The 26198-nt window shown below is 39.2% G+C and overlaps 1 protein-coding gene across 3 annotated transcripts in view; it reads left to right on the top strand.

Annotated features, from left to right (window-relative positions):
- SHTN1 (shootin 1) overlaps window positions 1-26198 on the top strand; it is a 110070-nt gene that overhangs the window by 8067 nt on the left and 75805 nt on the right. For all 3 annotated transcript variants that reach the window (XM_055559842.1, XM_055559844.1, XM_055559843.1), the window contains exons 2-3: window positions 9609-9661; window positions 21497-21557. In XM_055559842.1, the coding sequence (XP_055415817.1) occupies window positions 9609-9661; window positions 21497-21557 (114 nt within the window). The remainder of the gene's footprint in view (window positions 1-9608; window positions 9662-21496; window positions 21558-26198) is intronic.

The raw sequence follows: 26198 nt of genomic DNA, 5'->3' as shown, positions 1-26198 counted from the left end.
ATTAGCTACTCCTTCTAGCTCATTGTTTCTGAGTCTTTATTATATTCTCCAAAGGAGTCTTTTTTTGGGGGGGGGTGTGGGGGTTTCCAGGTGGCACAGGGGTAAAGAATCCACCTTCTTGTGCAGGAAACGCAAGAGACACAGGTTAGATCCCTGGTTCAGGAAGATCCCCTGGAGGAGGAAATGGCAGTCCTCTCCAATATTCTTGCCTGGGAAGTCCCATGGACAGAGGAGCCTGGCAGGCTGCAGTCCAAGGGCTCACAGAGTTGAACATGACTAAGCATGCACTCAGGATCGTATATATGTACCTCTAATAAGAGTTGATGAAAATGGCACTTCACCTGTAATCCTCTCCTAAAAACTTGTAGTCCAAGTCTAATGAGGACAACATCCCATGTTAAGGAACATTCTACAAAGTATCTGATCAGTGCTCTTCAAAACGGTCAAAATTATCTAAAACAAGGAAAGTCGGAGAAATTCGTCACAGCCTAGATACTTGATGGATATGAGTTTGAGCAAACTCTGGGAGGGGTCAAGGAAGTCTGGTGTGCTGCAGTCCATGGGATTGCAAAGAGTCGGACATGACTGAGCAACTGAACAAACAGCAAGATGTGTCTAAGGAGACACGACAACTAAATATAGTGTGGCATCTGAATGCTCCTGGAACAAAAGTAGAACGCTAGGTAAGAACTAAGGAAATAAGGTATGGGCTGTAGTTCATAATAGTGTGTCAGTATTCGTCCATTAATTGAAAGAAAAGTAACACAATAAAGTAAGATGTTAATAATAGGAGAAACTGAATGTATGGTATATGGGAACTCTACTATGTGGGCAGTTTTGCTATGGATCTAAAGTTTATAAAATCAAAATTTATTGAGAACAGTAACGTTCACAACCTTGTACACACATAGCTGTAAGTACAGCTGTAGGAAGAATTCTCAGGAGTGCAACTGTTAAATCACAAAAGTCTGTGTATTTTAAACTTTGTTGTGCTGTAGATTTTATTCAGAGCTGCTATGACAGCCAAGATTCACTTTAAAATGTGGAAGGAACACTGCTTTTGGTCTTCTCTGCTTCCCATGCTGGCTAAGCATTTTATTTCATTTATTTTTTTTAATTGAACTATTTAAGTATTATAAACATTAAATCATGAGTTTTGAAATTTTTGTATGATACAGTGGACAGTAATATATTAGGATCCTTTTAGTTACTTGATTCTATCTCAGATCCTGTATGATGTAATTCAGGGTATGATTCTGAGACTGATACACACACATACATACACACATATATGTATATATATTTGTTGTTTTTTTTTTTAAATAAGACTTTGGGGACAAAACTGTACTACAGTTCTTAGAACTGATGAGCCAGTATTGATACATTATTATTAACTAAAGTCCGTAGTTTGCATTAGGGTTTATTTTTTATGTTGCACATTCTGCGGGTTTAGACAAAGGTATGACATGTACCCATCGTAACATTTATCAAACAGAATAATTTCACTGCTCCAAAAACTTCCTCTGTCCTACCTGTTCATTCCTCTTACATTACCCTGGAACTCCTGGCAGCCACCCATCGCTCCATCAGTTTCGCTTTTTCCGAACTGTTAAATATTTGAAATTGTACAGATTGTTGCATTTTCCGATTGGCTTCTTCCACTTAGCAATATGCATGTAGGCTTCCTATGTGTCTTTTGTGCTTGAGAGCTCATTTATTTCTCTTTATCCCTGAATAATACCCCATTGTATGGGTGTACCATTGTCAGTTTCTCCATTCACTTGTTGATGAGCATGATGTTTGCTTCCGAGTTCTGGCAGTTATGAATAAAGCGGCTGTAAACAATCACGTGGTGGTGAGGTAGGGGGAAGGGAAGAGTCCTAGAATAGGGTCTCCGTGTTTCAGTGAGCTACGCCCTAGGCTGTGACTTTCATAAGTGCTTCTAGTTTTAGTTTTCCCTGTTAGTAAGACAAGACTACAAAGGGTTGGAGGTGGTTGTTATAGTCTCTTCAATCTGTTAGGCTCTGATAAAAGAATTTCCCTTGAGGGAAGGCCTTGTTAAGAAGAACAGAAGGCTCTGGGCGTATTTCATCATGGATACTTTTCTTGTCCCCTGCCAGGACCAGTGGGGAATTTTCCTCAGTATTCACTGTGAGGTCCTGGTAGCATTCCTGGAGGTAGGACTCATAAAAGTGTCAGGGCTTCCTAACCCTGCCCCTCACCTGGAGTTTTTAACTTTCAAAACTTGTTGCAACTGAACCTCTAGCAGTTTGTCAGTTAACAGTTTAATTTTTCTTCCCCTGGCTTGGCACAGGAGGGGATTTTGTACCTTGGCTTCTTCTCCACTAGGCTGTGATCCTCTGTATCTACCTGAGTGTATCTCTGATTTTTAGAGTAGCAGTTTGCCCAGTGTCTTCTGTTCTCTCAGGGATCTAAGAAGAGTTGTTGATTTTGTTTGTTCAGCTTTTGTTGTTGTTGTTGTTGTGAGAACCACAGTGTCAGCCTACAAGCTCCTTAAATGCCAGACCAGAAACCAGGCTAATAAATGTGTTTTAAAGTTACCTAGTTTCCTTCCTTTCTTTTCGTTAACTTGAAGTCCTTAATATAGTTTGTTGAGATGACGTCTTAAGCATCATTTAATCGTTAGCGCTGTACTGTGTGTTCTATCAGGTAAAGATTGAATTTCAGGTTTGCCGTAACTTCTTTTCAGATACGAAATGTCTCACCTTTGTGTTTGATTAGGTTTTCCAGCAGTGTTTTCCCTGGCTCTTCTAATGCTTTCATTAACAACTGAGGCATAAATGACTTCTCTTTCTATTCTGCCTTTAAGAGCAGGACCTATTGGGATGTGTGGAGAAGGGAATAATGTCCTAATTGAACATTATCTCTTATGACTCATGTCCTTATACCCCATTAGTAAGAGATGTTTCAAGGCTCCGTGGGTTTCAGAGATGCAGACTCAACAGATGAGAATATGTATTAAATGATCTCATGAGGCAGTGTTCTTTTTTTTTTCTTTTGGTTATATTTGATGGCTTTTTAAAGCTTCATTTTTCTAAAGTACCTTGTTGTAACATATGAGGTAAGAGGCCCTTTTAGTTTGGGGAGGAAAGTATGTGCTCTTGCATAAGTTGTTCATGTAAAGACCTAGGCCCGTTCTGCCTTCTTCCTGAATTTAGCACACATTTATCAAGTGCCTGATAGCTCAGGTGGTGAAGAATCCACCTGCAGTGCAGGAGACCCTGGTTTGATTCCTGGGTCGGGAAGCCACTGGAGAGGGGATAGGCTACCCACTCCAGTATTCTTGGGCTTCCCTTGTGGCTCAGCTGGTAAAGAATCTGCCTGCAATTTGGGAGACCTAGGTTTGATCCCTGGGATGGGAAGATCACCTGGAGAAGGGAAAGGCTACCCACTCCAGTATTCTGGCCTGGAGAATTCCATGGACTGTATAGTCCATAGGGTCGCAAAGAGTCGGACACAACTGAGTGACTTTCACTCACTCACTTATCAAGTGCCTTCTATATGTCAGGCATTGTGCTAGAAGAGGGCACAATGGATGGATAAAGACACAGTCTTCACCCCAGAGGATTATTTCTTGTCTAGTGCTTGGGCTTCCCTGGTGGCTCAGATGGTAAAGAATCCACCTTCAATGGGGGAGACCTGGCTTCGATCCCTGGGTTGGGAAGATCCCCTGGAGAAGGAAATGGCAATCCACTCCAGTATTCTTGCCTGGAGAATCCCCATGGACAGAGGAGCCTGGCGGGCACAGTCCATGGGTCACAAAGGGTCAGACACGACTGAGCAACTAAGCACACCAGCACAGCGCACATCACACACAGTAATGCTCAGAAGTGTTTTTACATGGATGACTGTGAATCAGTACACTGGTTCTGCTTCCACCATTTCTTACCATGGGATTTGACTTTTCTACACATTTGTATCTTCACATTTAAAAAGTGGATGTTAATATTTGGCTTAATTGCTCTACATCATAGATTTATATGAACCAGCCATTCATTCATTATAGGCATGGACTCTGGCTTAGTATTCAGCTGAGTGTAAGGTTTACAGCAATTGAGTGGGAGAAAAGGCAAGAAAACAGATTTATTTTCAGACAACTTATTAATGTTGCATGTAGATGCTCCAGTAGAGATATGTGAACAGTACACACTGGTGAAAATTACAATGTTAGTCAGTCAGCTGTGTCTGACTCTGTGCGACCCTGTGAACTATAGCCTGCCAGGCTCCTCTGTCCATGGGATTCTCCAGGCAAGAATACTGGAATGAATTGCTATGCCCTTCTCCAGGGGATCTTTCTGATCCAGGGATCGAACCTGGGTCTCTTGCATTGCAACCAGATTCTTTACCATCTGAGCCACCTGGGAAGTCACTATAAATGCTGATTTTTGCCCATGGTATATGGGGAGAGTTTCTTAGAAGAAATGACTGTTGAATTGCATTGAAAAGGAGGATGTGGGGAAGATGGGGAAGGGAGGACCTTGTAGACAGAGGGGAAAATATTTGTAAAGACACCAGCATGTGAAAGGTCTTAGAGGGTTTAGGGAAGTGTTGGAGCTTTGGGGGGTGATGGAGTGAGTTGTGATCTCTGAATGGAGAGAGGAGAGGGGAGTGGGGTTCCCAGATGTGACACTAACATCTTTGGTGGCTTTTAAACAAGAAAAGGAAATAACCAGATTGCTCTATTACAATGCTAACTATCTATTTTGTAAAGAATGAACTTGGTATACGGGGAAACTAGAGGCTAGAGGAGGAGTTGTTGTCAGTCGCTAAGTCGTGTCTGATTCATTGTGACCCCATGGTCTGCAGCACGCCAGGCTTCCTACCCTTTCCCATCTCCTAAAGTTTGCTCAAGCTCATGTCCATTGAGTTGATGATGCCATCCGACCGTCTCATCCTCTGCCACCCCCTTCTCCTGCCTTCAGTCTTTCCCAGCAGCAGGGTCCTTTCCAGTGCATAGGCTCTTCACATCAGGTGGCCAAAATATTGGAGCAGCTTCAGCATCAGTTCTTCCAATGAATATTCAGGGCTGATTTCCTTTAGGATTGACTTGTTTGATCTCCTTGCTGTCGAAGGGACTCTTCAAGAGTCTTCTCCAGCAGCACAGTTCGAAAGAAGCACTGACTACAGAGAAAGGGCAGATCGGAGAGACATTTTGAGATCTGAGTAGTGTGAAGATCCTTTGGTGGTGAGGGGGAGGTGGGGAATCAAGGCGATGATTCCCTTGATGCTGCGATACTAGCTTAAGAACTAGGTAGATGATGGTCATGCATACAGGAAGTAGGGCGGTTGGGCAAAATTTAATTGATAAGTTCCCTTTCTGACATGTTGCGTTTGAGGTGCTTGTAAGGTATCTGGGCAGAGATGTCCAGAAATACTGTCCAGTAGAACTTCCAGCTGGGATGGAAGTGTTCTGTGTTCACTGTCCACAGTGGTAGCCACTAGCCACGTGTAGCTATTGAGCAGCTGGAGAGCTGAATTTAAAATTTTATTTTCGTTAAAACTTAAATGTAAGTAGCCACATGTGGCCAGTGGCTACCAGATTTGACAGTGCAGGTCTTTTGTAGTGGTTGGAAATACTGATCTGGAGCTAAGGCTAGGATGGGGTGGTTAAGCTTGCTGGGACTGAGAGGCACACTGGACTCTAAAATGCTAAAACTGGAAAAGGTCCAGGCAAACTGATTGTTGTTCATCCTAGCCAGAGGTGTTATTGGCCTGTAATTATGACTTTAGTTGTCATGTTTCTCAAACAACTAAGTCTCCTCAGCTCCTTCCTGGGATGGCTATGGCATGGTCTGCAGCTTGGAAAGAAAATTCCCTTTCTTGGCTTTAGGGGGTTAGAAAATAGAAAACCAGCATGATTCTTGAAACACGTGCTTTGCCTGATATTCTCCTTGTTTTCTCCACATCTTCCTTTTTCTTCCATTCCGTTCTCCTATGTAGTGAGTCTCTTCTTTGGCTGCACATTAAAATCACCTGGGGTGCTTACTTCTTATAAAAAAATATGGCTGTCCAAGGTCCACCTAGTTAAATCAGAATCTTGGGTTGGTGGGGAGTGGAGAGGGAATTAGGCAGCTGTGGGATTTAAAAATGCCTCAGGTGATTCTAACGTGCAGCCAGGATTGAAAAGTACAGCTTCAGACATGCCTACACTTCTTTGGCACCTTCTGTTTTTTTACTACACAAACTACAATTGATCTTTAGCCCCCCTCTCTTCTCCTTTTATTTGGTGGAGGGTAATAGTACTTAGCATTTCAGAGATTTTTGCCATCTTTCAGGCCACGTATGACAGAAGTTAGCCTCAGACTGAAGGGTGTTAGGGAGCAGCCTGATCTCATACCTTGTGTAAGGATTGACATACCTTGATGTAACAGTAATCGTTTTAACAAAAACTCAGGATCTTTGATCTTACTTGTGACAAATGGGGTCCTTTAGTTAAGGCATGTGAATGCTCAGTTGTGGCACATGGAATCTAGTTCCCTGAGCAGGGATCAAACCTGGACCTCCTGCCTTGGGAGCATGGAGTCTTAGCCACTAGACCTCCAGGGAAGTCGCAACAGTTGAACATTTACTATGCCTAAGCGTCCTTGTATCTTACATATTAGTCCACCTACTCTTAATACCAGTACAATGAGAGATGTACAAGTGTTATTCCTATATTCCAGATGAGGAATCTGAGACTCAGAATAACCAATTTGCCCCATGCCTGTGGATAAGTGAAATGCTTGGGCTGCACTTTTAAATTGCTGTGATATGTGACTTTATAGTGAAGTATACTTTAAGGGATGATGTCTTCCCAAGCTGCAGGTATCTTTCCCGTGAAAGAGTTGGTCAAATAATTTCTTCTTTTTTGTTGATTAATTCAGCATTTGGAAGATTTCTCTCATCAAATCACTTGAGTTGTGCAATTCATGGTAAAAGTTTTTGAAACTGTGAGCCAGGTATGAAACGAGAAGGCTTACTCTGTGACACTTTGGCATTGCCAAAAAAGAAGGAGCTGAGGAACATAGGTCACTATAAGTTTAGTGTTTGCAAGTTTTGCTAGAAATGGGGTTACATATGTATTCACTATGCTGTATGTATATGTGACTATTGTGTAAGGCAGTGAGCTTGGTTTTTTAATTTCAAAGAAATAGAAATATATGAGTAAATGTTTCTATGTCCTATTCCCCAGGTGCCCCTTCCCACTACTAAATGGTTGAATTCTTCCCATACTTTTTCTACCCCTGGGCAGGTACCTGGTTTCTTTTTTTTTTTTTTTTTAATTGTATTCACTCTTGGAAAACATATTTTCTGTGGTTTCCACTAAGATATGATAGGTGAAGGGCTCATAATTAATGCTTTTCATAAAGACCCAGTAATTGGGAGTCTGGACTCTATTGGCAGTGGAATGGAAGAACAGTTATCAGTTTTTTTGAAAAGGCCTTCAAAGCCGTTATCTAATGTTTTAAATAGGAAAAAAAATTTCTTAAGGTCAATGTGAGATCATGGTTTTATAATCCTTTATTGCTTTTTTTGTATATCTGTAATGTAGGTCATCAAGAATAGAGCGGTAAACCAGTTTTGATTTTTCAATGTATCTAAGAATACTTTTGAATGTTAAGTAAATTGAAGCAAAGTCTCTCACTAAAATATTTATTTCTTTTTTGAAATAATATTAGAAGTAGTAATAAGATTTGAGACCATGACCATAGATTACCCAGTCATGTAAGTAGATAGAATCTCTTAGTTCTTAGAATCTTAGTTCTTAGTCTTAGAATCTCTTAGTTCTTGTTTCTTTTTGTTAAAAAAGGAGGGACAGGACATTTTATTGACTTTTCAGACCCGAGGACAATTTAGTTCATACTCATTGGTTGGGTTTTATGATGGTGGCTGATAAGGAGCTGGTGAGCTTCAGTCTGTGATTAATCAAATCTTTTCTGTTGAAACTTTTTTTAAAAGGGGTATATCTTTACATGTATGCATTAAGCTATCTATGGGCTAATTTTCAAAGATTCTTTTTGGGTGTGGCTGTGATAAAAATTGTCTATTAGTTCTTATTTAGATGAAGTGTTGCTAATACTTCTGGGCATTGATGATATAATCCCATAAATATTTGTTTATTTGAATTGGATTTTAAGATTTCAGTCCTGCCATCATAATAACTACCCTTCAGATTGCTGTTGAAAGAAACAGCATGTACTTTACTATATGAATTGTTTTTTGGGTGTCTGCTCCAGTGGTTAGAATCATACACTCTAACATTAATGACCAGATTATTTGGAATGTCCTTAAAACTACAGGTTTCAGATTTTTTTTATTTCTGCCTTCAGGTTCTTCATAGATATAGAGAGCTTTGTCTTTTTTTTTTTTTTTTTTTTTAAAGAAAAGCTGAACTTTTAATTAATTACTTTTATTTATTTTTGGCTGTGCTGGATCTTGATTGCTGTGTGGGCTTTTCTTCTAGCTGCAGGGAGCTGGGGTTGTTCTCTAGTTGCCATGCATCGGCTTCTCATTGCAGTGGCTTCTCTTTGCAGAGCACAGGCTCTAGACACATGGGCTTCAGTAGTTGCAGATCCCAGGCTGTAGAGCGCAGGCTCAGTAGTTGTGGCCCACAGGCTTTGTTGCTCCATGGCACGTGGGATCCTCCAGGACCAGGGATTGAACCTGTGTCCCCTGCATTGGCAGACAGATTCTTTACCACTCAGCCACCAGGAAGACCAAAACTGAGCTTTTGAAGATAAATACCAATTACATTTTTTAAATGTCAAATTATAAAAATCCAAGCTTGGTTATTGCCAGGCTCTCTCATACCGGTCAAAATGGTGCTGGTCTGGGAGCGGACAGCAATTCTCCTGGGCCCACCTTAGACATTCTGCTCCATCATTAATCCTAGATCATTCTCTTTCTTGCCACCATAAACTCTGAACATCACATTCTCAACTGTGAGGATATCTAAAAATGGTGCTTTGGCTAAAAGTTGAATGCGGGGGTTATGATCATTTTTCTGGCAGTAGAGGATTTTAAGTAGAAAACTGCTACTTTCCCCACATAGTTGGATATATTTGCAAACAACTCCCATATTCTTGCAACTTAGAGAATTGAATCTGGCTAGGATCTGGTCATAGCTTAGTGGTTGATGATCTTGCAGTGCCTGAAAATAGTTGTTCTTAGCTGAATGCTCATAGCATAAACTTTTGTCTGTGGGTAGAGCAGATATGTGACACTGAGTTTATTTTCTGGAGGCCAGTTTTCAAAAATACACCTCTGATTACAGTACCACAGCCTGATCATGCTGGAAGGAACTTCAGGAAACACCCACCTGTCTCCTTTCACAATTGCTGAACATCAGAGATGAGAAGTGGCTTGTCATCGGCATTTATGGCTCATAAGTCTTCCTAATGACCCAGGAGAACTGAAATTTGGCTCAGGGGACTCACATCCGCTCTGGTCTCTTTATCTTCCTTTTTCTTTAAAGCAGGAGCCCATCTTCTGTAGCCTCTTCTCCACCCCACCCCCAGTCTAGCAAATAGACAGTAGTTGGGTTCCCAGGTTTTTCCACAGTAAACTTTTGATAGCATTGTGACATTTCTTTCCTGTTTTTCTTTTAGCGATAGGTGAATATGAAGACCTTAGAGCAGAGAACCAGAAGACAAAGGAGAAGGTTTGTATTTTACTCTTTCTTTCCTCTCTTACATGTGTAAAAAGCCTAGACAGCATGGTGCATTGTTCTGCCACCAATTTCAGTTAAATGCGAATGAGAGTTGTTTTTTTAAAATTTCTTTTCTCCTGCATGTGTGGTTCAGGCTAATATCAACTCCAGGCTCCAGATGGTAAAGAATAGCAGGCATGCCACAGTGGGCGCTGCTCTGGGAGATTAACTACGTGGCTAAATGTGCAGCAAGGCACCAGGCCAAGGAACTCAGGCCCCCAAGAAGTGCACTTTTTCCAACAGTCAGATCGTGATTCTAGTGATGGCATTGAAGGCCTGAGACATTTACCTTTGGGGTTTAAGCATCTTAGATCTGGAGGGAACTCTTTGGAATCAGTCCATTGGCGTTTAGCTCAAATGTCTCCATAAACCCTTTGTATGTTTGCTTCCTCTAAATATGTGAATAATATTTTGGAAATTGAAAAACACCCAATGTGAAGATGGTGGAGCCGGTGAATATTTTCCTAAGCTCTGGTAGTTTTATTTTTTAATTGTTAAATAATTGAATTCTACTTACCTTTATGTCTCTGAACGTACCCATTTAAGATTCATGAGTGTTTTTTTTAACATATGTCTTCTTTTCCTTATAAGTTTAGGGAAGGGACAAATAGAAGGGAAAGCTAAGTTTTAAGAAGTACAGGGACTATGTAGAGAATGAAAAGGAGGAGAGAGACAGAGAGCTGTCCATTATTGTTATTTAGATATAAATGAAGTTTATTTTCGATATTTAAAATTTCTATTTTTAGAAATTTGTTTGATAGACCAAATATTTCAAAGCATAACATCCATGGTGGAAAATTAATAAAACAGGTTCTTTGTGGTTATTAAAGAAGGTGCTCATCATGGCTGCACATTATTCAGCCTTGTCTTGAAAATTTCAGAGTAAGAGATGTAATGAAAATTGGCAGACAGCTAAATATTTTGGAGGGGTAAAATAATAAATTGTGGCATATTTGGGGGGTATTTATTGAGCTCTTAAGAATCGACTTTTAATATTAAGCTCTTAACATTTAACTTTTTAACTCATATTAATTTGCCACCTATATAGATGTTGGTGTGGTAGTATTAATGGTAAGTACTCTAGTTCAAAGCCCATTATGATGGATTTTTAGATCGTTATTTTTCACTCAGATTTCTTGCCCCTTTGCTCATTTGTAAATAAACCTTTAGTGTTCTATAAAATTTTAAGTATCTTCCCTTCCTTTTACTAGGCAGTACAGGAAATGGTGGGTGGGTAATGAGAATATTTGTGATAGAAGATGGCTGGTACATGCATCTAATATGGTAAGAAGGTCACAGAAGAAAGTTTGACAGGTTTTCTGGTTCTCAATTATTAGACAACAAAACCACAAATGTCCCAAGTCTGCCAACAGGTGGAGTGTGTGCCTAGATCCTGGGTCCCTGATGCCCCATAATTTCAAAGCAAAGCCGATGGGTGATGCTTAAGCCAGATAGCTTGAGCCTCGTTCCTTAAGATACCCAACCATCTTCCAGCTCGGGGAGAAAGAGCCAAGACTTAGCAATTGAGTCTCCTCCATAGATGTTTCTGGTTCAAGAGTGAAAGAGCAAATCAAGTAGGAAGAGTTAATTCAGGAGAACGCTTTGATTTACATAGAAAATAGTACTAGGGAAAGCAAACATGTCTCCATATGACAGAGAAAGAAGGATCTAGGAGAACATGAATAACATAAGAGGAACAAAATTTTTTTGTATTTTTTCTTATCCTTCTTTAATCCTTGCTTATTTGTAGACCTAGCATTGCCCTAAAAATAGTAGACATTCTATAAACATCTGTTATTAGTGATGATGAAGGTTGTTTAACTGCGAGCCACTTTCTGCAGTGAGTTTTTAAGTGAACCATCTGTAATACAAGTGAACAGCAGGTAAAATGCATTTGGCAAAAGAAGGATTAAAAATTAACTTGGCCTTTTACCTGTTTACATGTTTCTCTACACAGAGTATGTCCAGAAAGTTTTGTAACATCTCTATTGACCTGCTCCTATACTCATTCTTTAAAAATAACTATTAACAGAAATGGGAAGAAAAGACATGAAAGCGATATGGAATGCTGTGTGGTCGGGTAAAACAAAATAGGATGGCTTTAAGTTTACCACACTCTTGTTTATCTTGTGTTAAAAGACTAGCAGGCTTATTACTGCAGATTTGTCCCCCAAAGGGGGCTGTATGACAAAGGAGGGAAGCCTATAATAAAAGCCTTTTTATACAGCACAGAATGAGTAAAAGCAGCTTTAGTTCTGGAGGTGGTAAATGGAGAGCACCATTTTCTCTGGCAAAGCACTTTCTTCTGCCTGGCTGTGTGAGCTTTGTGCAGTCCACATCAGCAGATATTCATAGCTATTACTTCGTGACCCCAAACAAGTTCAGTTAAATTTGTCAAGGATAGGAGTCTAAAGTAAGACTCCTTTTGCCATAGTTAATTCAGTGTGGGCAAATTTTGCAGACATGGAAGGGAATAGAAAAATAAACAGGAAGTTTTTTCCTTCCTTGTGTCCACGTTAAGTTTAATCATCTGTGTTGTCTGGTCACGAACCTTATCAGTGGGAAGAGACACTGGGTATGATTCCTTTGGGTAGATCTTTTTATACCCTGTTTGGAATCTCCTCTGTTGAGACAGGTGGTGGGATGTGAATTTCCTCAGAACAGGCAGTTGCTGAAGAGACTGTTTTTTTAAGAAGCTACTGCAGGTCATGTACATCCCCTTATCTTCCTTATCTGATGCTCCCAACAACCCTGTGCCAGCTTTGTTTCACAGAAATCAGGACCTCAGGGCTCAGCATGGCTTCCCTGGTGGTGTGGAAGGTAAAGAATCTACCTGCAATGCAGGAGACACAGGTTCGGTCCCTGGGTCGGGAAGATTCCCTGGAGAAGGGAATGGCAACCTACTCCAGTATTCTTGCCTGGGAGAATCCCATGGACAGAGGAGCCTGGTGGCCTACAGTCCATGGGGTCACAAAGAGTCAGACATTACTGAGCGAGTAGCACTTGCACAACCTCCTTTTCAGGGCTTAACAGAGTCTAGATTCAGACACAGGTATCCTGACTACAAATACTCATTTTGAAGCAGGTAAACTTAGGGGAGCTAATTGACTTTTCCCACAAAAGTCTTGGTTTTATTCTTTATTTTTTATTGTTAGCTCAGAAATTTTCCACCAGAAATGATCAGATTCAATACTTTTCTGGATCGTTCTTCTTCACCATATATTGGTTTGTATTTGAAAACTGCAAGTTAAATGTCAAATCAATCTTACATTAGAAAAATTCTCACGTGTGTGTGTTTCTGTGGGTGTCTGCACATGTGTACCCGCCTGTGCGTGCGTGTGTATAGATTCTGACACAGTGCAGTGCAAGGGTCAGAGTAGGGGATTTGGGAGGGTGGGCCAGTGTCTTAACGGTCTTTCCCTTTGCAGTTCTCCCTTTTTAAGAACAGTGTAACACGATCATTTTGTGGTTTTTATCAACTTTTTTGCGGATGGAATCAGGATCTGAGTTGATGAGGAAACCTTGTATTGAAAGGAAAGTTTTTTGCTGAATGCCATTTGAGCACGGGGATGTAAAGAAAAATGTGGGAATATCCCACTCTTAAGTATAAAACCACTCTAATGAGGGATACAGGCAAGTTGACAAATGACTGTGATGAATTGTGCTTAGAACATGAATGCACATGTTCTAAGCATTCATATCCATGAACGTTCATAACGCAAAGTGTTCATATCCATGAACGCTTAGAATTTGGGGGTAGGATAGGAAAAAGAGCAGAGACAAGATTCCTACCCAATTCCAAGCAACAAACCCTTATTATCTCTTAATGCTTGGCTTATCACTTAAATTGTTTTTTTCAAAGTCTTCTCCCTCTCACAAGCAAGATTGTTGCTTCTTTGTAATGAAACACCTATTTCTTATGTACTTATCATATCTTATCAACCAAAATTCATTATCAAAATCTTATATAGGGCACAAGTAAGTTGTATGGGTTGGATTAGTGTTTTTTTTTTTTTTTTAAAAGACATCATTAAAGGTGGAGATGATGGAAAGGTTACTTTCACTATTTTTTGCCTAAGTAGCATTTTCAACAATATGTTAGAAACTGGGAAGGCCTATCACATTGATTTCAATAACCCTTTCAAATTATTTTGGGGGTAAAAGAAAAATAGATATATATATTTTGAAGTCAACCAAATGAAGTTTCACTCTGCTCGTGAAGCAGTTATCATATTTAAATGTGTTAGTCATGCTTCTACAATTGAAGGGCATCCTTTATGACTCATTCAGAATCTTTGTCATAGTCCTTTGTGGTTTTTTCCTATATACGGAGGTGGCGGGGGGTGGGGGCCAAGCTTCTTTGAGCTTTTAATGGAATAGCTTTTACATTTCTCAGGGTGGTGGGGGTGTGTGTGGAGTGTGCATAAAAAGAAAGAAATCTGTAGAATAGAAGAATGTCTGCCTTTGAACAGTAAGTATTTATGTTTAATACTATGTTCTGAGATCGAGTTTTGAAATGAATAAATGTTTAAGTGGCTGATTAGAAGTCGTTTGGGTGAGCTACTGTAACCCTGCATCAGGCGGTTCTGTCAGCTTGCCAGGAACAATGAATGAAAAGAGAATGAGACAGACACTTTCCAAGACTTAGGTTTCAAGAAGCAAGATAGATGATACTGTTTGCATCTTGGCTCAGTTGTCTATTGTAAAAATTTCTTCATCTTGTGTAAATTTCAGAGGTGAAGGTCCCAAAGTATTTTATTTTTAAGAAATCAATAAAGAAGCCACTCTAAAGAGCAAGATATGCACCCATTATGCTAACTGTTCATGCATAATACATTCACATACATGCAGTTTCTTTAGAACAGAGTGGCAAGTGGTTGTGCCAGAGAAAAAGTAATTACTTAGCAGTTTGAAAGTGAAAATGAGTCTCTTATTAACAGCAATCTATCCAGAAACAAAGAGCAAGGATCTCTGTTCTGATGACATGTGTTTCCATCTAACACACAATACCTAGAATTTGGAGAATGCTGTAAGACAGCTTTAGGGGGCAGCTACTACTTTATTGCCTGTGAAAATTGGAGGGAAAGAACTTTGAATTGGAAGAAAGAACACCAGCACAAGAGAAAGAGAGTGAAAAGAATTCCGTCCTAGTGGGAATGATTTAATTTACTGTGTTCTTTAAAGATAAGCTCAGCTGAGTTCTAGCCAGACTTACAGAGGTAGAACAATAGAATTGTTGATTTTTATTAAAAATGATTTGATGGTTTTTGAACTGCATCACCAAAGATACTAACACAGGTAGATATGCACAATTCGAATGCTCTGCCTGTTTAAACTTTTAAATATTGTAACTGGACAAAAAAGGGATGAAGTTCAAGAAAAATAAGTAAAAAATGGTGTAGGGTTGAGACCTCTTCAGACTCAATGTTGTAGGCTCTGCTGTGTGTTCCTCTAGTGCAGTATTTCTCTCATTATAGCAAGTGTTGTTATAAATTGCTTGTTTGATTGTTGATCTTTCTTGGTTGATCGTAAGTTTTATGAGAGCACTTTGCCTGGTATGTTTCTCACTGTAGTTTTTTTCCTGCTTAACACAGTGCCTGTATGAATAATTTGTTCAGTACATGGAGGAAGGAAATAAAGGCTCTCAGTGGTGACAGTAGATACCTGCTTAGAAGTCTAATTCAGTCAGCTGTAAGGCGTAGTCTTTGTCCAGATCGTCTGCTCTGTTGTCCTGTGTAGGCATGTGTGCACTTCTTGGGCTCCAAATTGGTGTTTCTACAGGCTCACAACCCTTGGTTAAATCTGTGCATCATGGAGATAAAAATTAATGTTTGTGTTAGTGGAAGTTAGACACAGTTCAGAACACCAGAGGTTTTCTTGCATAAAACATACACAGCAAAATGTAAAGATATCTTAGTGTCTGAATCAGTTATCTATACTTCTGCTGAGCCCCATTGAGCAGACATCTTAGTATAAACTGGAGTTGGATGATATGTGAGGCAGAAAGAGCAGAGCTGCCCATTTTGGGAGGGGAGAAGGGAGCGCCAGTTCACCCTGGAAAGACTTTCCTCTATAAGTCAGCCTGCCAGTCAGTGCTTTGAAATGCTGGTGTCGTTTCCGAAGCCAGGTAGCTGCCTGGATGAGCCTCAAGGAAGAGTTCTGGAAAACAGCCAGGGCTTCTAATATTAAGAGCTTTCAAAACCAGCAAGGCTAACCACCGGCCAATTTGCCACTTCATGAAGAGCCAGGATAGAGACTCTAGAATAGATGTCACGTTACCCAGCTTGCTTCAGCCAGCCAGCACTGGTGCTGCTGGGTTCTACCCCAGCCTTGAGCTGCAGAGAATCGTTGAGCATCATCATTAAGTGATGTGGGCCCAAGAACATCTGTTGCTATTGGAGAGTCTTCACGAGCAATTCTCACACAAAAAGAAGCAGTTTCTGCAATTGGTGCAGCTGCGCAAGCTGGAAAGAGGACGGAGTGGGATGGGTGAGGGGCTTCTGTGGGACATAAAGAGGTAACATCCTTCCAGAATCTTTACTTATTTCTTCCTGTTTGTGGAATGAGATAAAGATTACAAGATATATTTCTGGGTTCACCTAAAATGATGAAAAAAGTAGATATTTGGATTTCTGCTTAGTAAACGGATGTATCCTCCATATTTTGCTCAGCTCTGGTTTGGAATAAATAAGTTGCTTTTGTAGCATGTGTAAATCTCCCCCCCGCCACCACCCCCACAACCCCTTTCAGTATCCATAGCAGATGGTAAATTCTGTGGCTGCCAGTTCTATCATAATATGGTTGCAGAAAATAGAAAGCAACATGAAGACCTCTGATAGAACACAGCTGGTGTGTTGGGAGACCGCTTTGAAGCCGCTGGTGATGACTGGAGAGTTAGTGTGAAAGCGTATAGGTGGACTGTAGAAATGCCTTACTTGAATGTAGGGATAAGACTCTAATTGCTGAGTCCTGTTACTAACCAAGGCATGTCTCCCTGGGCCTTAGGAGAGGAGAGCTTGGGCATGGGTGGGCAGATTGGCAGACTGGTGGGGAAGTACAAAGCAAACAGGTGCCACATTCATGAAAACGAGAGGAGCATTCCCAAGTCAGCTGGCCAGCACGCTCCTAAAGCTAGGTGTTACACTATCTGGTGGGGAAAGGATCTCATAAACTTAGTTGAGAATCCAGGAGTCCAGCGCTTGGAACTTGAAACACCAAAAGACAATAAATTCGGTTTACACATTAAGTTGGATCTAGAAACTGTATTAGAATTACTCTTTTTTTTTTTTTTTTAGCAGAAGTTAAATTCCCACCAGAAAGCTTTAATGAAAGGATATTCCTTTTCCTTTAGAAAATGGTCCTGCGTGAACCCTCTTATGGAGGGTCTGAGTCAGGGTTTAAGTAAATAGCTTTGCTAGTTTAGCACCGTGTACTCGCTTTGTGTATGCTAGCCAGAATGGGTTTACCCAAGTAGACGGAGGTTTTTAAAACTAAAACTTTTAAAAAGTTTCAGTTCTTGATAGACTAACGGCCAAAACTGAACAATAGCTTAATTTTTTTTATTTTAAAAATACTTTAAAAGCATAGAAAAGGGCAGAGAATAATATGACACATATACATGTCACAGAATTAGCTTACTTTTTCAAATTTAAAAGTAAAATTGAAGGTCCCCAGTGTCACCCAACCCTAGACCCTTCCCCTCCCTGGCTTTTAAGAGGCAACTACTCTCATATATTTTATCTGTATCCTTCTGTTCCATGTTTTTATATATATACCATATGTATCAGGAAATATACAGATGCAGTGTAAATATGAAGTACTTTTGTGTGTTTAAGGTATCATTTGATATATATATCCTATAACTCCTTTTACTCAGCATTATGATTTTTGAGAATCTGGTGTATATATATTGATAGATGTAAAACATTATAAAACATTGATACATAAAACATTAGTTCATTCATCTTTATTTATACTGCATTATATGGATATACCATAGTATATTGTTATAAATGCAGAACATGTTTGTATAGGTCATCTTGTACACATTACTAGAGATTCTACTGATAGAATCTAGAAGTATAATTGCTGAGTCATAGGGTATATGCAATTCCAATATTTTTTCTTGCTGTAAGGCCTGTGGGATCTTAGTTCCCTGACCAGGGATCAAACCCATGCCCATTGCATTGGAAGCGTAGAGTCTTAACCACTGAACCACCAGGGAAGTCCTTGCAATTCCAATTTTGCTAGTTTATTTCTAAAGTAGATATGCCAGTTGATATTTCCACCTGTAGTATGTGAGAGTTTCCGACTCCTGGTACCAGACCTTTTCAGTTTTTGCCAGTCTGTTAGATCAGAAGATCTCATTATTTTAATTTGGTTTTTCCAAATTGTCAGTGGCATCCTAATTTTTAGCCACTGACATTTGAAAGTGAAAATATCCAAAGGTATGAAATCCCCAAAAACATATCCCAGATATGTTTATCTGACATGGTAGAATTAAAATATAAAGTTGTGTCGTATTATATATAGTATAATAGTATTCTCACACAACTAAAATTTTAATTATCATTCTAACAGTTAAAATCACTTTTTAAAGTTTTAGACGTTTTTGATGAAAATCTTCCTAAAATGTGTTATACTTCCTATTTTGTGAAATTCTGTGCTCATAATGAATGTGTCTGATGTTGGAAAAGATTGAAAGCGGGAGGAGAAGGGGATGACAGAGGATGAGATGGTTGGATAGCATCACTGAGTCAGTGGACATGTCTAAACTGGCCTTGAAGGTATTAATGAATTTTTAAAAAACCTAACATCCCACTCATTTTCCAGTGAGTCAGTTTTTCACATCAGGTGGCCAAAATATTGGAGCTTCAGTGTCAGCATCAGTCCTTCCAGTGAATATTCAGGACTGATCTCCTTTAGAATGGACTGGTTGTATCTCCTTGCAGTCCAAGGGACTCTCGAGTCTTCTCCAACACCACAGTTCAAGAGCATCAATTCTTTAGCACTCAGCCTTCTTTATAGTTCAACTCTCACATCCATACATGACTACTGGAAAAACCACAGCTTTGACTAGACGGACCTTTGTTGGCAAAGTAATGTCTCTGCTTTTTAATATGCTATCTAGATTCGTCATAGCTTTTCTTCCAAGGAGCAAGTTTCTTTTAATTTCATGGTGGCAGTCACCATCTGCAGTGACTTTGGAGCCCAAGAAAATAAAGTCTGTCATTGTTTCCATGATTTTCCCATCTATTTGCCATGAAGTGATGGGACCAGATGCCATGATTTTAGTTTTAGTTTTAATTTGCTATCCCTTCTTCTATTCAGAATTCTAAGGATACAAGGACAGTGTCTTCTTGAGTGACAGAGGGCATAGGACGTTGAGGAGGAGTTTGTCTCGAGGTAGTGACCCCTTCCTATATTCCCCAGGGTTCTGGAGAGTTGAAATGACCCAGTTTCAGGAATCTGCCCTGTGCATGAGTGGGGTTTTTACTATGCCAGAAAAATACCTGCTTGAGAAGAGGGACAAATATTCTCTTAAAGAATGAATACATTTTAACTCAAGGATGTTAAATTGGTCTGTTACTGAGGAGATAATAAGCAGGAAGGTGACTCATTATCTTAGAAGGTCTGAGAAAATTGGCCAGATACAAATGGTACAAGTATCATGCTGGTGAGTGGTTATAAATACTATGTGGCCATTAATGCCTTTTTTTCTTCGTATTTTTTTTCTTTTTAAAAATAATGTTTTCTTTTTTATTGAACTATAGTTGATTTATAATATTATGTTAATTTCATGTACAGAGCAGAGTGATTCCGTTATTCTCTCTGTGTGTATTCTTTCCCAGTATAGATTATTACAAGATACGGAATGTAATTCCCAGTTGTGATTGTTGTGGTTTAGTTGCTGAAGTGGTTTAGTTGCTAAGTCATGTCTGAATCTTTGTGACGTTATGGACTGTAGCCTGCCAGGCTCCTCAGTCCATGGGATTTCTCAGGCAAGAATATTGGAGTGGGTTGTCGTTTCCTTCTCCAGAGGATTCTTCCTGGTGTAGGGATCGAACTTGCATCACCTGTGTCTCCTGCATTGCAGGCTAATTCTTTTACCACTGAGCTATCAGGAAAGCCCATAATTCCCTGTGCTAAACAGTAAATCCTTGTTGTTTATCTGTTTTATATATGCTGTGCTGTGCCTAGTCGCTCAGTTGTGTCTGACTCTGCAATCCCATGGATTGTAGCCCACCAGACTCCTTTGTCCATGGGGATTTCCCAGGCAAGAATACTGGAGTGGGTTGCCATGCCCTCCTCTGGGGGATCTTCCCAACCCAGGGATTGAACCCATGTCTCCCGCATTGCAGGCAGATTCTTTTCCAGTTGAGCTGCCAGGGAACCCATGGTATGTATCTGTCTAATCCCAAACTGCTAATTTACCTCCCTCCCTCTCTATTTTGGTAACCATAGTTGTTTGTTTTCGATGTCTGTCTGTTTCTATTTTGTAAATAAATCAATTTTTTGTATTATTTTTTAGATTGTGTGTGTGTGTGTTGAGTAACTTCAGTTGTGTCTGACTCTTTGCGACCCTATGGACTGTAGCTTGCCAGCCTCCTCCGTCCATGGGATTCTCCAGGCAAGAATACTGGAGTGGATTGCCATACCCTCCTCCAGGGGATTTTCCTGACCCAGGGATCAAACATGTGTCTCTTATGTCTCCTGCATTGGCAGGCAGGCTCTTTACCACTAGTGGCGCCTGGGAAGCCCAGAGTCCACATATGAGTGATATATTTCTCTCTGTCTGGCTGACTGAGTGTGGTAGTCTCTAGGTCCATCCATACCGCTACAGTGGCACTGTTTCTTTTTTATGGGTGAGTAGTATTCCCTTACATCCAGAGGTATGAACCACCCCCCGCAAAGCATATCCCAGATGTGTTTATCTGACATGGTAGAATTAAAATGTAAAGTGCTATATTCACATGGTCATATATATATCAGTTCAGTCCCTCAGTCGTGTCTGACTCTTTGCAACCCCATGGACTACAGCACCCAGGCTTCCTGTTCAACACCAACTCCTGGAGCTTGCTCAAACTCATGTCTATCGAGTTGGTGATGCCATCCAACCATTTCATCCTCTGTCATCACCTTCTCCTCCTGCCTTCGGTCTTGCCCAGCATCAGGGTCTTTTCCAATGATTCAGTTCTTTGCATCAGGTAGCCAAAGTTTTGGAGCTTCAGCATCAGCATCAGTCCTTCCAATGAATATTCAGGACTGATTTCCTTTAGAATGGACTGGTTTGATCTCCTTGCAGTCCAAGGGAGTCTCAAGAGTCTCCAACACCACAGTTCAAAAGCATCAATTCTTCAGCGCTGAGTTTTCTTTATGGTCCCACTCTCACATCCATACATGACTACTGGAAAAACCATAGCTTTGACTACACAGACCTTTATTGGCAAACTAATGTCTTTGCTTTTTGATATGCTGTCTAGGTTTGTCATAGCATATATCTATCTATCTATCTATATATATATCTCATGTACCTTCTATATCCATTCATCTGTTGATGCATACTTAAGGTTGCTTCCTTGACTATTGTACATAGTGCTGCTGTGAACACTGGGGTGCATGGATCTTTTTGAATTAGAGTTTTGGACTTTTCTGGATATATCATTAATGCTTGTTAAAGATTTTTAATTTCTGTTTCTTTTCCTAAAACTGTTTATAAATTTACCCTTTCTTGTCTTTCCAAACTTATGATACAAACTTAACATTTTTGTTTTCTTTTCATTTCAGTGTGACAAAATTAGGCAAGAACGAGATGAAGCAGTTAAAAAACTGGAGGAATTTCAGAAAAGTATGTAAGCATTTCAGTGGAATTGTTCAAACACATACAGCTGTGCTTTGGGGTTATGTGGGTAGGCATGTACTCTGTGTTTAGTTGCTGATGCAATGGGCAGCCAAGAAAGGAAGAATTGTCTTCCCATTTGCCAAAAAAAATGCTCTGGCATTATTGTGATTTTTAAAGAAATGGATTGAGCATTATCATTTCATAAATATATTATTTATATATACATAAAGTACAGTTTGTACTTGTTATGAAAATTTTTACTATGCAGACCAGTTAAAAGAGAGCAAAAATTGTTACTTTGACTCTGATAAAAGCCAACATTAGTGTATTATAGTCTTTCTTTCCTGCTCTTTTATCTGTGAAATATGTCAACAAAAAATGCAGTCATGCTTTGCACTCAATCTTGCAGCCTACTCTTTTAAGTAAATAGTATATCATGGTCATCTTTGCATATTAGTAGAGAAATATATCAGTTTTTAGTGTTACCCATAGTATTCTATCATAAGATAGTACCGTAATTTATTTAAACAGCTTTTTAGTTTATTTCTGGTTTTTAGGAATTATCTGTAATGCCATGATAAGAATTCTAATTCATACATCTTTACAATGGTCTGATTAGTTCCTTAGGTTAATTCGTAGAAAGGGAATTCTAGGTTTACAGAACTTACACATTTTAGGAATTTGAATGGTTGAAATAGCTCTTTCACTGAGGAAAGTGATAGTCTCACAAAAGGTATAATTTCTTAATTTTTGCTGTTGTTTTTTTATGTGATATAAATCTGTTATTACTTTATCCCCTAAAATAGAGCAAATCTGATCATGCTCAGAAGGTTCAGGAGGAAATATGTCACAGGAAAGCCAGACTTTAGCCGGGAAAGTGACCCTCCCACTTGGAAGCAAGGCCTCTCTATCCTTCTCAGATGCCACGGTAGTCAGGTTGTTTGATTATATCATAAAGAGTTGACTTGGTAACTACACTAAAAAACATTTCAACATTTATTGTTGCTGGAGGTAAAGCAGCTATAAAAATGCAGCAGGATAGTTAAATTTCAGTAGCTAGTTTATTTCAGGTGTCTGGCTGTAACAAGGAAAACCTAAAGGGGATATTGTTGATAATAACCTGTCTTTGGTGGCCAGTATGCTATGACTGGCTTACTGTCATAGTATGCCATAGGTAAAAATATTTTTTTATCTGTGAATGTGTTTTGTTCAGGACTTTTTCCTTCCCTAATAGAGGATTAATGGGAATTTCTTACACTCAAACTGACACTGAGTTACAGCTGAAAGAGTTATACCATTGACATTTTTGAAAGTTAATGTATTTGAATTAGTTGTTGATATTGGGTTGGCCTACTGTGTGCAGTGGGAATAGTTCAAGTTCTTATGATTGGAGTTATCATAAAATGTTTTGGTCCAGGTAGGTAGTAGAGATTTTACCTTTTGCATTATGCAAAAATGCAAGCAAATTCCTACCAAATCAACTTACCTTTTTTCCTTTGAAGAAATTTTAAATACTATCTTTTAAAAAACTTTTTATTTTATACTTTATTTATTTCATTTTTATCGTGTTGGAGTATAACTGATTAACAATTGTGATAGTTTCAGGTGAACAGCGAAGGGACACAACCATATATATATATATGTATGTGTGTGTGTGTGTCCATTCTCCCCCAACTCCCCTTGTATCCAGGCTGCTGTGTAACATTGAACAGAGTTCCACATGCTATACAGTAGGTCCTTGTTGATTGTTCATTTAAATATAGCAGTGTGTACATGTCCATCCCAAACTCCCTAACTGTCCCCTCGACCAGCAAAGCTCCTTGTCTAAGTCTGTGAGGGTCTGTTTTTGTTTTGTAAGTAAGTTCATTTGTATCTTTTTTTTTTTAGACAAAGAAGGAAAGACATTGTACGACATCCTTATTTTTTTTAACTTAAATTTATTTATTTTAATTGGAGGCTAATTACTTTACAATATTGTATTGGTTTGCCATACATTGAGATGAATCCACCACGGGTGTACATGTGTTCCCCATCCTAAACCCCTCTCCTACCTCCCTCACCATCCCATCCCTCTGGGTCATCCCAGTGCACCAGCCACAAGCACCCTATATCATGCATCGAACCTGGACTGGCGATTTGTTTCACATATGATAATATACATGTTTCAATGACATTCCCCTAAATCATCCCACCCTCGCCCTTTCCCACAGAGTCCAGAAGACTGTTCTATACATCTGTGTCTCTTTTGCTGTCTCGCATACAGGGTTATCATTACCATCTTTCTAAATTCCATATATATGCGTTATTATACTATATTGGTGTTTTTCTTTCTGGCTTACTTCACTCTGTATAATCGGCTCCAGTTTCATCCACCTCATTAGAACTGATTCAAATGTATTCTTTTTAATGACTGAGTAATACTCCATTGTGTATATGTACCACAGCTTTCTTATCCATTCATCTGCTGAAGGACATCTAGTTTGCTTCCATGTCCTGGCTATTATAAACAGGGCTATGATGAACATTGGGGTACATGTGTCTCTTTCAATTCTGGTTTCCTTGGTGTGTATGCCCAATAGTGGGATTGCTGGGTCATATGGCAGTTCTAGTTCCAGTTTTTTAAGAAATCTCCTTACTAGTATTAGTAAGTAGTAGTTTGCATTCCCACCAACAGTGTAAGAGGGTTCCCTTTTCTCCACACCCTCTCCAGCATTTATTGCTTGTAGACTTTTGGATAGCAGCCATTCTGACCAGCGTGAGATGGTACCTCATTGTGGTTTTGATTTGCATTTCTCTGATAATGAGTGATGTTGAGCATCTTTTCATGTGTTCGTTAGCCATCTGTATGTCTTCTTTGGAGAAATGTCTGTTTAGTACTTTGGCCCATTTTTTGATTGGGTCATTTATTTTTCTGGAATTGAGCTGCAGGAGCTGCTTGTATATTTTTGAGATTAATTCTTTGTCAGTTGCTTCATTTGCTATTATTTTCTCCCATTCTGAAGGCTGTCTTTTCACCTTGCTTAGAGTTTCCTTGGTTGTGCAAAAGCTTTTAAGTTTAATTAGGTCCCATTTGTTTATTTGCATTTATTTCCATTATTCTGGGATGGGGGTCATAGAGAATCCTGCTGTGATTTATGTCAGAGAGTGTTTTGCCTATGTTTTCCTCTAGGAGTTTTATAGTTTCTGGTCTTACATTTAGATCTTTAATCCGTTTTGAGTTTATTTTTGTGTATGGTGTTAGAAAGTGTTCTAGTTTCATTCTTTTACAAGTGGTTGACCAGTTTTCCCAGCACCACTTGTTAAAGAGATTGTCTTTTCTCCACTGTATATTCTTGTCCTCTTTGTCAAAGATAAGGTGTCTATAGGTGTGTGGATTTATCTCTGGGCTTTCTATTTTGTTCCATTGATCTATATTTCTGTCTTTGTGCCAGTACCATACTGTCTTGATAACTGTAGCTTTGTAGTAGAGCCTGAAGTCAGGCAGGTTGATTCCTCCAGTTCCATTCTTCTTTCTTAAGATTGCTTTGGCTATTCGAGGTTTTTTTTGTATTTTCATACAAATTGTGAAATTATTTGTTCTAGCTCTGTGAAGAATGCTGTTGGTAGCTTGATAGGGATTGCATTGAATCTATAGATTGCTTTGGGTAGTAGACTCATTTTCACTATATTGATTCTTCTGATCCATGAACATGGTATATTTCTCCATCTATTAGTGTCATCTTTGATTTCTTTCACCAGTGTTTTATAGTTTTCTATATATAGGTCTTTTGTTTTTTTAGGTAGATATATTCCTAAGTATTTTATTCTTTTCATTGCAATGGTGAATGGAATTGTTTCCTTAATTTCTCTTTCTGTCTTCTCATTATTAATGTATAGGAATGCAAGGGATTTCTATGTGTTCATTTTGTATCCTGCAACTTTACTATATTCACTGATTAGCTCTAGTAATTTTCTGATGGAGTCTTTAGGGTTTTCTATGTAGAGGATCATGTCATCTGCAAACAGTTCGAGTTTTACTTCTTTTCCAGTCTGGATTCCTTTTATTTTTTTTTCTTCTCTGATTGCTGTGGCCAAAACTTTCAAAACTATGTTGAATAGTAGTGGTGAGTGGGCACCCTTGTCTTGTTCCTGACTTTAGGGGAAATGCTTTCAATTTTTCACCATTGAGGATAATGTTTGCTGTGGGTTTGTCATATATAGCTTTTATTATGTTGAGGTATGTTCCTTCTATTCCTGCTTTCTGGAGAGTTTTTATCATAAATGGATGTTGAATTTTGTCAAAGGCTTTCTCTGCATCTATTGAGATAATCATATGGTTTTTATTTTTCAATTTGTTAATGTGTGTATTACATTGATTGATTTGTGGACATTGAAGAATCCTTGTATCCCTGGGATAAAGCCCACTTGGTCATGATGTATGATCTTTTTAATGTGTTGTTGGATTCTGTTTGCTAGAATTTTGTTAAGGATTTTTGCGTCTCCGTTCATCAGATATTGCCCTGTAGTTTTCTTTTTTTGTGGCATCTTTGTCAGGTTTTGGTATTAGGGTGATGGTGGCCCCATAGAATGAGTTTGGAAATTTACCTTCCTCTGCAATTTTCTGGAAGAGTTTGAGTAGGATAGGTGTTAGCTCTTCTCTAAATTTTT

Source organism: Bubalus kerabau, chromosome 22 (genome assembly GCF_029407905.1).
Source record: "Bubalus kerabau isolate K-KA32 ecotype Philippines breed swamp buffalo chromosome 22, PCC_UOA_SB_1v2, whole genome shotgun sequence".
NCBI lineage: Eukaryota > Metazoa > Chordata > Mammalia > Artiodactyla > Bovidae > Bubalus > Bubalus kerabau.
This window is presented reverse-complemented; position numbering and strand designations above follow the sequence as displayed.